The following is a 12,684-nucleotide window of genomic DNA, read 5'->3' as shown; positions in this document are numbered from 1 at the left end:
AATCAATTGACTGACTTCAGTGTGCCAAGATGCATTAAACCTGTTGACTTTGGAGTTTCAACTTCCGCACAACTACATCACTTCTCAGATGCTAGCGAAGTGGGATATGGAGTTGTGTCATACCTCAGACTGTTAAACACTGATGGACTCGCACATTGTGCCTTCATGATGAGGAAGTCACGTGTGGCGCCGTTGAAGCAGACCACCATTCCACGTATGGAGTTGACTGCTGCAGTTGTTGCTGTTAACACAGACAAAATGCTGAAAGATGAACTGGAACTGGAATTGCTTGAATCTGTATTTTGGACTGATAGTACCACTGTTTTGAGATATATTGACAATGAAGGTCTGCGTTTCAAAACGTTTGTGGCCAACAGGATTGCCGTTATAAGGGAGTCGACCAGACCACAACAGTGGAGGTACGTCAACACCTCAATGAACCCAGCTGATTGTGCATCCAGAGGACTTACTTGTGAAAAGTTCATGAAAAACATGAGTTGGATCCACTGTCCTTCTTTTCTCAAAGAACCAGAGAATAAGTGGCCTGAAACAAATCATGACTTATCAACAAAAATGGATGACAGTGAGGTTAAACACTTAGCTTCAGTGAACCTTGTGTGTGCAGTGGATGGCACAGATGCTGTGAACAATTTGATCAATTATTACTCTGATTGGTACAAATTAAAGAGAGCTGTGGCATGGATCCTTCGTTTTAAGGAGATAATTATACAGCGCAGCAAAACAGCCAAAGACAAAGAAGTTCAGAGTTGTGAGACAAAACCCACAGCAGAAAACTGCAAAGCTCTAACAATGCAAGACTTAACAAGGGCTGAAAATGAAATCATCAAATTCAGTCAAAGTCAAGTATTCAAAGAAGAAATTTCTTCATTGCAAAAAGGTAATCCATCTGTTAAAAAGAACAGTTGCCTTTCTAAACTGGATCCAGTACTTCAGGATGGATTGCTGAGAGTTGGCGGTCGTCTTGGTAAATCTGCAATGCCTGAGCATGTGAAGCATCCTATCATTATACCCAAATATTCACATGTCACAACTTTAATCTTAAGAGACATTCATGAGAGAATTGGACATTGTGGAAGGAACTATATGCTTTCAAAGTTGCGACAAAAATTCTGGCTTCCTTCTGCAAACTCCATTGTCAGGAAGTTTCTCTCCATATGTGTGACATGTAGAAAGATTAGAGCAAAGGCTGTAGAGCAGAAGATGTCAGAGCTGCCACATGACAGAATAATGCCAGATCAACCACCCTTCACCAATGTTGGAGTAGACTACTTTGGACCGTTTGAAGTCAGACAAGGTAGAAGTAATGTTAAAAGATATGGCGTATTGTTTACCTGCCTAACAACAAGAGCTGTGCATATTGAAGTTGCACATACGCTGGACACAGACTCGTGTTTAAATGCTATCCGACGTTTTGTGTGCAGGAGAGGGCAGGTGTCAATCATGAGAAGTGACAACGGTACTAATTTCATTGGTGCTGAGACTGAACTGCGTAAGGCCATTCAACAATGGAACCAATCAAAAATCGAAAGCACTCTCATGCAGAAAGGAATACAATGGATATTCAACCCACCTTCTGGATCTCATTTCGGTGGAGTATGGGAAAGACAGATAAGGTCTGTTAGAAAAATCCTGAGATCTGTGCTGAAAGAACAAACACTTAATGATGAGAGCTTGCATACATTCCTGTGTGAAGTGGAAGCAATAATAAATGACAGACCACTTACCATTACAACCGATGATCCAACAGATCTTGAACCCTTGACACCTAATCACCTGCTATTAATGAAAAGGAAACCAGCCTTACCGCCTGGACTTTTCCAAAAACAAGATGTATATGCACGGCGCAAGTGGAAGCAAATTCAGTATCTTGCTGACCTATTCTGGAAGCGATGGGTGCGTGAATATTTGCCCTTACTCCAAGAGCGTCAAAAATGGAATCAAGTAAAGAAAAATCTGGCAATTGGCGATGTCGTCCTGATAATAGATGACTCTTCACCAAGAAATTCATGGGTCTTTGGTAGAATCATGAAAGTATTTCCAGATAACAAAGGACTGGTAAGGCGTGTGTTGGTTAAAACTAAGACCAATACATTGGAAAGGCCTGTTGATAAGTTGTGCCTTATCTGTGAAATGGACTGTTAAATACTCTTCAATATCAATGACTGTTTCTATGCCACACAAAGAAATGGACAGTTCAAAATTGATAATGGGCACTTAAAGTTTCTAAAGTGATGTACAATGTAAATATTACTTCAGTTTAGGTAATTGTCAGTCTTCCTGCCTGTCAATTAGGGGCCGGAAATGTAAGAGCCGTATTTCATATTTCAAAATGTATATTTTCATATTTTTATTATGTAAATTTGATACAGTTATTATTTATGTTAATTAGTTATTTCCTGTTGAATATACTTCTTTACATTATAGTTGTTCTTACTGCGCATGTTCGGTAACTTCCATTTTGTATCACATGTAAGAAAAGTTTGAATCTCATGCAATAAGTGCAGATGGTCGTGGGAGAACACAAAACTTTTGACCGTTTATCATAGCATAATTGCCTTATGAGTATAGTATCTCTACAAACAAGTTGTTGAGAAGACATCGCTGCACTTGGATTATGCTGTATGTAAGAACGTGATTCTTTGTTGATTTGGAAGAATAAACAGTGATAAACGAACTATGGATTTCAAGTGTGAATCAAGGCAAGAAGATACGCGTCAAAACTTGTGGAATAAATACCACATTCACATGTCCCTTACATTTACTGAAATTAAGGTACGAAAAGTATGTTGTTAACAAATAAAATATCAATATTTCTATTCCGAACTGCTTTCCACGTCGAAACATCCACGAACATAACCAGGTGAGCAGATCACTCTCTCACTATTTGATTGCTCTAGTCTTTATCCACTCATCATCATCATCCACCAATCAGAACACACGAGAACTCTTTGACCACAGCTGCTGTGCTTCAAAAGCTCTTGCAGCAGCTCAACACTGGTTTTCTCTGAGGTGGTCGGATCACATCAGTTTGTGGTTAATCTTGCAGATCATGACTTATATCTACTCTTCCTCTCCCTGCAGTTTGGTAATATAAAGATTCCTCCTTTGAACTCCCACCTCTTCTGTGGGTTTTAATGTTCTGGGTCTGAATTTGGGCTCCTGGGGTCTCAGAAAAGAAACCTTTTCAATCTCCAAGGTGAACGTTATGACAACACCAGTGTTGTGCTAGTTACTAAAAAATAGTAACTAGTTACAGTTACTAGTTACTTAATTCAAAAAGTAACTCAATTACTTTGTTGATTATTTACACCAAAAAGTAATGCATTAATGTTAAAAGTAACTATTTAGTTACTTTTTTAAAGAGCTTTACTGTTCCCATTAATGCGCTTTTCTGCGTTATGGTCTATATTGTGAATTGTATCGATGCGGGACTTGAAAGTAAATCAACACAGGGTTAGTCTAAGAATAGTCTGCAGTGGTGAGAAACCAGGACTCTTATTTTGAAAACTGAAAGGAGGAGCTGTGTGCGCGCCTGCGCCCTTACATCTGCAGAGCATTTGGTGAGAAGTTACACGGATTTTTTCCTCATCAAATTATCATTTTATTTTGCAGGTATTATTGCTACAACTTGAGATCTGCACATGAGATCTGTAATGTAAATGTTCATACCGCTGATGGTATTTCCGATCGGGATTGTGAATATGTTGAGATGCAGACTGTCCGCCATTTTTTGACCGCTGTAACACGAGGTGATTGTGAAACGCGTTTAATTCTATTCAAATTGATAGAGCTGCTCTGATCACGATCGGCCGATCTTAATGCGCATCTCGTCAGTAAAGTCGGTTCTCTAATCAGCGGTAAATTCCCTCAGGTGCGTGATTTCACATAGAGCAGCTGTTACTACACAGAGTCGTTGTTAACTGAGAAGATGGGCAAAGAAACGCTGAAAATGAACGTGGATTTGTGCATCTTCTCAGTTAACAACGGCTCTGTGAAATCACGATCGTGATCGGAGCAGCCCTACAAATTGACTCCAGTTACAAAGTTATAGTGTTAATTCTGAGTTTACTTCAAATTAGTGTTTGGTTTATTAAGTTCTATCTACGTATAAAGATAGGATGCACTTATTTAGCAGAACTGTCTTATCTGTGTAACGTTACTTGGGCTTCTGCGCGCGGTCTGTAACATCAAGAAATATACAATATCTTTATGTGCACTGAAGGCTATGCTGTGAGCAGCCACAAATATTCTTGTGCTGTAAGAACATAGACGATTTACATGTATGCAATTTGTTATGAGGTATATAGAGAGAGGGAGGATTGTTTTCTCTATATTTTGTGATGTTAAATAAAATGGCTGGTATCTTCACATCGTTTTACATTTCTGCTGCTGTAGTCTGCATTGCTTTTGCATGGTGACGTATGAATAGTTAATACAATAGCAACTGTATTTTTGCTTAAGCTCTTTTTGTGTTTGTTTCAGATCAATGGACAACTTTGTCATTAACACTTTGACAGACTGGCAGCTGACAGACCTTGTGACTTGTCTAAAGATTTAACATTAGAGGGAAGAAATTAGTTTTCCCATCTAGCGCATATCAAGTCATTGCTACTCAAGCCCTTTTCAGACATCAATTCTTATGAAATATCATTTTTCAGCAGTACTTTAAAGTGGTCGTTTGAATTATAGGACATAAAGATGTATGAAATGCTTATCGTCAATATGGCCAATGCAAAGGTTTTAATTAATAACCCAAGTCCTGCGTTTTGAATTTTGATTTGGTTATTTTACGTTTACTCCACAAAATTCATTGCATTTATATTGTTGACTTCTTTTTAAAAATGCTGTCACTGGGTGAAGATTTTCTGTTCAATGCCTGCAAGTGACCGCAGCAGAATGTGTTCTTATGCAAGCTTTTGCATGAACATGCACATTGATAAGAGGTTGCACAGCAAATACAGAAAATAGTGCCTAGTTGAACAGACACAGTCTTTTATAGAAGAAAAAAGTCAACAATACAACTGCAATGAGTGGAGGAAGGTTTTTTACATGTATTTGTTCTAGCCAACTCACTGGAAGTACTTGTTCTGGATAATAACCAAATTCAAACTTGAAATGAAAAAGAGACTCTGGTTATAAATGAATCCTTCACATTGCCTATATTAACTATTTCATACTTCTTTATGTCCTACAATCCAAACAATCCATTTAAATCTAGTTTTCTAATCTAGATTTGACCTGTGTGTGTTTCTGATAACAGTTCTACATCAGATATCAAAAAGCCACTGGCTTGGGGTTTGGTTCAGTCTTTTACCTGTTTGAAAGACTCAAGCAGTGGCAACGGGAGTGGGGTTTTATTAATGTCATTGAGATTTATTTGGGTTGTCATGATCCTCAAACCGATTTAGTTTGATTTTTAAGGTTGCAATCCAATTCGATTTTCAGTTTAAACGTTTCTTAGTTTACTGGAGTCAGTCGATGGCTCTACCAGGCCCCCTTCTGTTTTTGCTGGATTTCCAGTGTAGATCTCCTATTTCTGCTGAATCCTCACCAAAGAATACACACTAGGGTTTGTACATGGGAACATTTTTCCGCAGGTCCTTTAAACAGTTTTAAATAAATAATTGGGAATTTGAGGCCTTAAATTAGAAAAATAATTTGAAGCAACACCTCCCTATTTCAGTTTCTGACAACTTTGTTCTTTTTTTACAGAATGTACCATATCAGACGAACGTGCGTCACAGTTTAACGAATGGTTGAGAAACAATTCTCCGCCCCTCAGCCAGATAGAGACCTACAAAGGACCACGTGGATTAGGGACAACAATTGGACCATCGATCAGATCCTCGAAGAGTTCCCTCGCTTAATGACCAAAGGCACGGTAGGTATAGGGAAATATGATCTTACTTATGAGGAAACATTGTTTATAATGTCTTATTAGTGTGCCACATTAAATAGGTTTAAAAAATGTGTTTTCTATTTTATAGATTGCACAGGACTTCCTTGTCCTACATGGGGATGCTGCATCAAAGTTGTCTGAAACTTGGCTTCCCATTTATGCTGAGAAGATCCTGTATTCTGTTTGAATGTCAAAAAGTGCGGGCTTATCTGCTAATGTTAGCTACTGTATATTAGCTTTAAACCGTCCAGCAAATAGACCGGTGATTTAACGTCACCGCTTATTTTACACAGTTTAACAACAAAACAAAACGCTAAGTGAACATCACTAGCTAAGTTACCCTTTTCATGTTGGTTTTGAGCGCTATGCAGCCCAGCTAATTCTCTTTTAGATGGTGTACTGGCCCAGCTTTAAGAGCACTGAACGTGTGAAAAGGGCAGCTGCTAACGAGGAGAAGCATGAGCCAAACTGGCCAAGATATGATGTAAAGGTCGTAAGAACTTGTGCTATGCCAATTCATAAAATTCTTGTTTAAAAATAATTTAATGGTTGCTTCTCCTTCTATATCTATAGTAATATATATTATTATTGTCATGTTCTGGGCAGCTTTACAGCTAATCAACACATTCAATTTTAGACAACTACAAAGACGCCATCAGGCTTGTGCCTCAATATCAGAACGGCTGCAACTCCTGTGAGCTCCAGTCTGAGGCAGAGCAGGAGGGAAGCTGCCAGAGAAGAGATTCAGTCACTTCTGTCTGGTTTTTGTTCTGTTTCTACAGTAATAGGAAGGTTATGTAAGTGGTTAGGACGCTACATACCATAACCATAATCATAAACATATCTGTGTGTTAGATTACAGTGCTGTGAGGAAAAACACTGTGACCCGGTCAGCCACGGATGCAGAGGTGACCAAGCATCAATCCGGTGGTTCAACCTGGCAGCAGATCGGGCAACGAGGAGACGTGTCCCGCCTCCATCCACACAAACAGAGGAAAAGAAATGTGTAAACAATAAACCATCTTTTTATTGAACCTCTTGTCCTTCACCAGTTATTCATTTTCTGATGCTGTGCAGTGCAACATTTCATTGAAGTTGTGGTCTAATAGATCAAATATTTTTATGTACCTAGGCCTACAGTATAAAGCATTAAATTAGGTTTTGACCATAAAATGAATGTAGATTAGCCTAGCCAACATAGGCTACTTAACAAAAACTGAATAGGCTATAACTTATAACTCCATAAATGCAAATGTCAATTTTATATTTCCATTGAGTAGTGATTATTTTTGTACATTAAATTTGTCTTGTATTGGAACTTTTCAGTTCGGCTTATTTACAATATTGTTCGGTTAAAAATGCAAGGCAATGCAGATTTAAGCTTAGGTTTATATTGCTGTAGTAGCCTAGGCTAGACATAATGATAGTTTATCTTACAATTTAGTTTATCCTATATTATCATACAGCAAGAACAGAAGGGATTTTGAAAATGAGAGAAACGGCCAGATGAGACAGTATTTTTATGAGTCCGTGGCGGATATGTGTTTCAAAATCGCGGAGGTAAGGTTTTAATCCGCCTTCGTTTCGGATCCGTCATTGCGCGCAAGTGGACGCCAACACGGGTCCTAACCGGAAGCCGCGATACCTGTAAACGTTTCGCGGACCCGCTTTGAACTCCCGAACTGACTCAAATGATTCGCGAACCCGCTTTGAACTCCAAACTGACTCGAATGATTCGCGAACCTGCTTTGAACTCCAAACTGACTCAAATGATTCGCGAACCCGCTTTGAACTCCAAACTGACTCAAATGGTTCACGAACCCGCTACGAACGGCCGAAATGACTCAAATGATTCGCGAAACCGCTTTGAACTCTCGAAATGACTCAAATGATTCGCGGACCCGCTTTGAACTCTCGAAATGACTCAAATGATTCGCGAACCCGCTTTGAACTCCAAACTGACTCAAATGATTCGCGAACCCGCTTTCAACTCCAAACTGACTCAAATGATTCACGAACCCGCTACGAACTGCCGAAATGACTCAAATGATTCGCGAAACCGCTTTGAACTCTCGAAATGACTCAAATGATTCGCGGACCCGCTTTGAACTCTCGAAATGACTCAAATGATTCGCGAACCCGCTTTGAACTCCAAACTGACTCGAATGATTCGCGAACCCGCTTTGAACTCTCGAAATGACTCAAATGATTCGCGAACCCGCTTTGAACTCCAAACTGACTCAAATGATTCGCGAACCCGCTTTCAACTCCAAACTGACTCAAATGATTCACGAACCCGCTACGAACTGCCGAAATGACTCAAATGATTCGCGAAACCGCTTTGAACTCTCGAAATGACTCAAATGATTCGCGGACCCGCTTTGAACTCTCGAAATGACTCAAATGATTCGCGAACCCACTTTGAACTCCAAACTGACTCAAATGATTCAAAAACCCGCTACGAACTCATGAACTGACTCAAATGATTCGCGAACCCGCTACGAACTGCCGAAATGACTCAAATGATTTGCGAACCCGCTACGAACTCCCGAACTGACTCGAATGATTCGCGAACCCGCTACGAACTCCCGAACTGACTCAAATGATTCGCGAACCCGCTATAACTGCCGAAATGACTTAAATGACTCGCGAAACCGCTTTGAACTCCCGAAATGATTCGCGAACCCGCTTTGAACTCCTAACTGACTCAAATGATTCGCGAACACGCTTTGAACTCCTAAATGACTCAAATGATTCGCGATTCCGCTTTGAACTCTCGAAATGACTCAAATGATTCGCGGACCCGCTTTGAACTCTCGAAATGACTCAAATGATTCGCGAACCCGCTTTGAACTCCAAACTGACTCGAATGATTCGCGAACCCGCTTTGAACTCTCAAAATGACTCAAATGATTCGCGAACCCGCTTTGAACTCCAAACTGACTCAAATGATTCGCGAACCCGCTTTCAACTCCCGAACTGACTCAAATGATTCGCGAACCCGCAACGACCTGCCGAACTGACTCAAATGATTCGCGATCCCGCTTCGAACTCCCGAACTGACTCAAATGATTCGCGACCCATGTGCCGTGCTGTGCAGAATACACGTCTAGATTAGTTGCAAGAGAAGATTTGCTTAAGGTACGTGTATATTTTAAAACTAATCGTGTTGTGCCAGCGATCGGTTTTATAATAACTTCCAAACTAAGTTGTGTATGATGACTATCAACTGTTTGTTAATCAGCGAGTATACCAAGTTGTTTTGTTACAAGTTGTTTCGCGTGCGTATTGGTCGGGCAAATGGATTTCTAAAGGGCTTAACTGATGTTTTAAGTCTAATTTTTTCACAAGTTACTTTTTTCTAAATATTTTTGATAATGGCTGATACCACGTCAGATTATGTTTAACCAATTTGAAACCGGTTATACATTATTTTGAGTTGTTCTGACAGCTCCGCCATTAATTCTATTGTTTGTATTTGTGTAACATTATTGAACTTCCCTATTAGGAGTGCTCCGATGTGTGATTTTTCGGATCCCTCTCTTGTCCCCCTCCCGCACCAGCTCAGCTGCCGGTGACGTCAGTGGAGAACACCTTGGAGCAAATCCTCCATACTGTTTTCTTCATGCTCGGCCGCCACTGATGGATAATCTGCTCACCTTCAACAGCTACATTCTGAACTAATATTTTAGCATTAAATTGACCTGTATTCTATACACATCTAGTTAAAAGATTGGAACCATTAAGAATTTGTATATTATTTTTTTTATTCACCAAAGATGCATTTATTTATTTGAGAATGCAGTATAATTTAATATCATGAAAGTATTTATATGAACTATATTTAACTATTTTAAAATATAACTTATTTTTGTGATGCAAAGCTGAGCTTTTTCTCAGCAGGATATGATCAAATCTATATGCTGATTTGTTGCTCAAGAAACATTTATTATTATTATCAAAGTTGAAAATGGTTGTACTGTTTCAAGTGTTTGTGTAAACCATAGTGCACTGTTCGAACAGTGTTGTGTACTTACATTATCCCAAATGTTTCGAAGAATGTTTAAATCCAGAGAAATAAGCAATTTTAACTAGTGACATGATTTAATAGACTGGTGATAACCGCACAGAGTAGGATTATAATAAAACTTTCAAATGCATCTACTATGATACGCCAACATATGCTTTTAACCACTGCATATAAGTTGTATTTCTAATTTTTAAAGATTCTTTAAAAATAATTATGGTTTTCATAAAATATAATGAGTAGCAAAAACTGTTTTTGATGATAATTAACACTGATAAGATAAGAACCATTATTAATTACCAACTGCCATTAATAATTGCTATTAACTGATAAGCATATTCTAATGATGTTTGAAGGGTCATGTGACACTGGAGGCTGGATTAATGAGTATATAAAAATATTTTAAAATAACAGCTCATTATTTTTCATTAATAATTTTATACATTAGCAAGTAAATGCAGTGTGCATTAGAGACTTCTTTCAGCAACATTTCAACTTAGTCATTCCATGCTTCTGACTGGTAGTGTGTATAAACATGCACACACACATGTTAGCACACAAACAGTTTGTTTACATTTTGTTAGTAGTTGTAGGTTTGACCGTTTCAGTGATCTTACCATTCTCTGCATAAACCCTCTGTCTGCCAGTCTTTGTTCCAGCCTATCTAGGTCTGCAGTAGATGCTAGAGGAAAGACACCACCCTCTTCCTCTTCAGCCATCTGCATTTGGGGTACAATACGCCTGTTCCCCACTAGAGACTGGACCAGTGAAGTCAGATGGTGGATCCTCATGTCCATTTTCTCTAGTGTTTCCAGAATTGCCCTTTCTACAGCTGCAATACAGAAGATAATTACATTTTTATGTAGCTTTGATGAATTAAATTATGCATTTTGCAACTTATTTAAATTAATAAATAACGTACGTGTACATTGATTTGTTACAGTACTCAAGACTGGATTTTCCTGTCTCTCACCAGAAGTACCTGTAAGTATAAATTTACTGTAAGGTTTTAAATGTTAGATGTAGTGTTACATGCATCTGCCTTGAGGTTATCAAAAGAATGTCACATTATTTAGGGTAAAATGTTTACCATTTTCCAAAATGATCCTGACCCTTAAATGCATTTCAGTGTTTTCTGGTTTGCTAAAGAGCCTTACTGGAGCTCAAAGGGGGAGTTGGTAAGTAAAAACTTAAAGTAAGCTAATGATGATGGTAGGGCTGTCGCGGTTAAGAAATTTCCCCTGCGGTTATTATGGGTGGCTCAATAGCGCGATACGCGGTATTACCGCCGTTTGTTTGTTTTTTTAACATAGCTAATTTATCCTGATTTTGCTGCATACAAAGCTCTATCATTGAGTTATGTAGCATATATTGTTGCTTTTTTAACTGACAACTGAGACGCGTTTTAAAACATTTTTGTTTATTGTTAAATGCCAAACAGCAACAAGAATTTTTTTTTAAGAAACAATAGAGTTCTAACATGTATTACACGTATTTGTGCGCGACTTTGGACAGCAGCGGAAATCTAGACAGATTATCGTGCCCCCACTGGCCCACCAGGACAGAGGATTCGCGTGGAGTCACTCCTCATGCAGAAAGCGTGTGTGACCTCGTTATCTGCTCACGCTCTCTTGGGTATGGGCACTGACGAGTGAGTTTGGTCTGTTAATATCACTGTATTAGTACATTAAACCACGTTAAGCGTTTTTCACGTTAAGCGTTTTAGAATGTCCCGATGAGCTCAAATTAGATGTATTGCTGCGTCACAGGAACCTTTTTGCAGCAAATTTTGCATAGCGGCTCATCTAAATTCGCTGACTCGCCCTTTTCATTGGTTTGAAAGTCGAAATGTTCCCAAACTGGCGACGTGACATTAGGTTTTGGGATGAGATCGAGCGCCTCCCATCGTTTCAGCCGGCCTATTCAAAACAAACGGTGCACCATAAAGCTACAACGGCTCGCGAGAAAATTACAGCCGTAACCATATTGTATCATTAATTTATTTAACATTGAATGCACAGTGACAAATTGAAAAAACAAGAAGGCCACAGCCTCATAAAAAAAAAAAGGAAACAAAAGTAACGCTGCGGTTGCCGCGGTTTCTGCGGTTTGCAACTCTCCTCTGCGGTTTGCTTGTCAATAGCGCGGTGTTACAATATTGCGGTTATCGCAACAGCCCTAGATGATGGTTTCAACATCAAACATGTCTCAGGACAGAAAAGGTGTGCTCTATGGATTGAACACAAAATACTATGTTATTTAGTTTTAGATTGTGCCAAGGGCTGTGAATTAGTGTTTTCTCCTCCTTATTCCTATTTAATGTTGTTTTAGCTTGTGTGTGAGGTGGATGAGCTCTCCAGCCGTCTCCATTATTATTATTTATTATTATTATTTTGCAGTATTTCTGTTTCCTGTGTCTCACTGTGCAGACGCAACTGACGTCACTTCCTCAAGCCCCACTCGCGGCGTTGTTTAGATACTTGATCTATGTATCTATCCATGTGTGTATCTATGTATCTACTTTAAAGTTATTTTAATGTACATTGATACATTGCTATTGCAGTTTGAACTGTGATCTATCGTGCCACGTTAATGCCACAAAATTCACATTTACATTTACTTTTGTGGAACACTTTTGTGTCTGCAGTATGTATATAGAGTGCCCAAAATGGTAAAAAAAAAAAAAATGAGCCACTCCTTTTCTTTTAAATAATAGAAGGATCTGTGAAGGGTGTCG

The 12,684-nt window shown here is 39.0% G+C and overlaps 1 protein-coding gene across 1 annotated transcript; it reads left to right on the top strand.

The window, feature by feature from the left end:
• The first annotated feature begins 168 nt into the window (after positions 1-168).
• LOC132097314 (uncharacterized) lies at positions 169-4,579 on the top strand. Its single transcript, XM_059502938.1, has 3 exons — positions 169-812; positions 1,191-1,298; positions 4,504-4,579. The coding sequence occupies exons 1-3, from the start codon at positions 169-171 to the stop codon at positions 4,577-4,579; spliced, it is 828 nt and encodes a 275-aa protein (XP_059358921.1).
• The last annotated feature ends 8,105 nt before the right edge of the window (positions 4,580-12,684 follow it).

Source organism: Carassius carassius, chromosome 21 (genome assembly GCF_963082965.1).
Source record: "Carassius carassius chromosome 21, fCarCar2.1, whole genome shotgun sequence".
In the NCBI taxonomy this organism is placed as follows: Eukaryota; Metazoa; Chordata; class Actinopteri; order Cypriniformes; family Cyprinidae; genus Carassius; species Carassius carassius.
Note: the sequence above shows the minus strand (reverse complement) of the source record. Positions and strands in the feature narration are given on the sequence as shown.

Excerpts from the sequence above, each read along its gene's own strand:
- LOC132097314 (XM_059502938.1), top strand. The coding sequence starts at position 169 with ATGAGGAAGTCACGTGTGGCGCCGTTGAAGCAGACCACCATTCCACGT. Across the intron at positions 813-1,190 it reads AACTGCAAAGCTCTAACAAT|AAAGATTAGAGCAAAGGCTG; the intron begins GCAAGACTTAAC and ends TGTGACATGTAG. Across the intron at positions 1,299-4,503 it reads GGAGTAGACTACTTTGGACC|ATCAATGGACAACTTTGTCA; the intron begins GTTTGAAGTCAG and ends TGTTTGTTTCAG.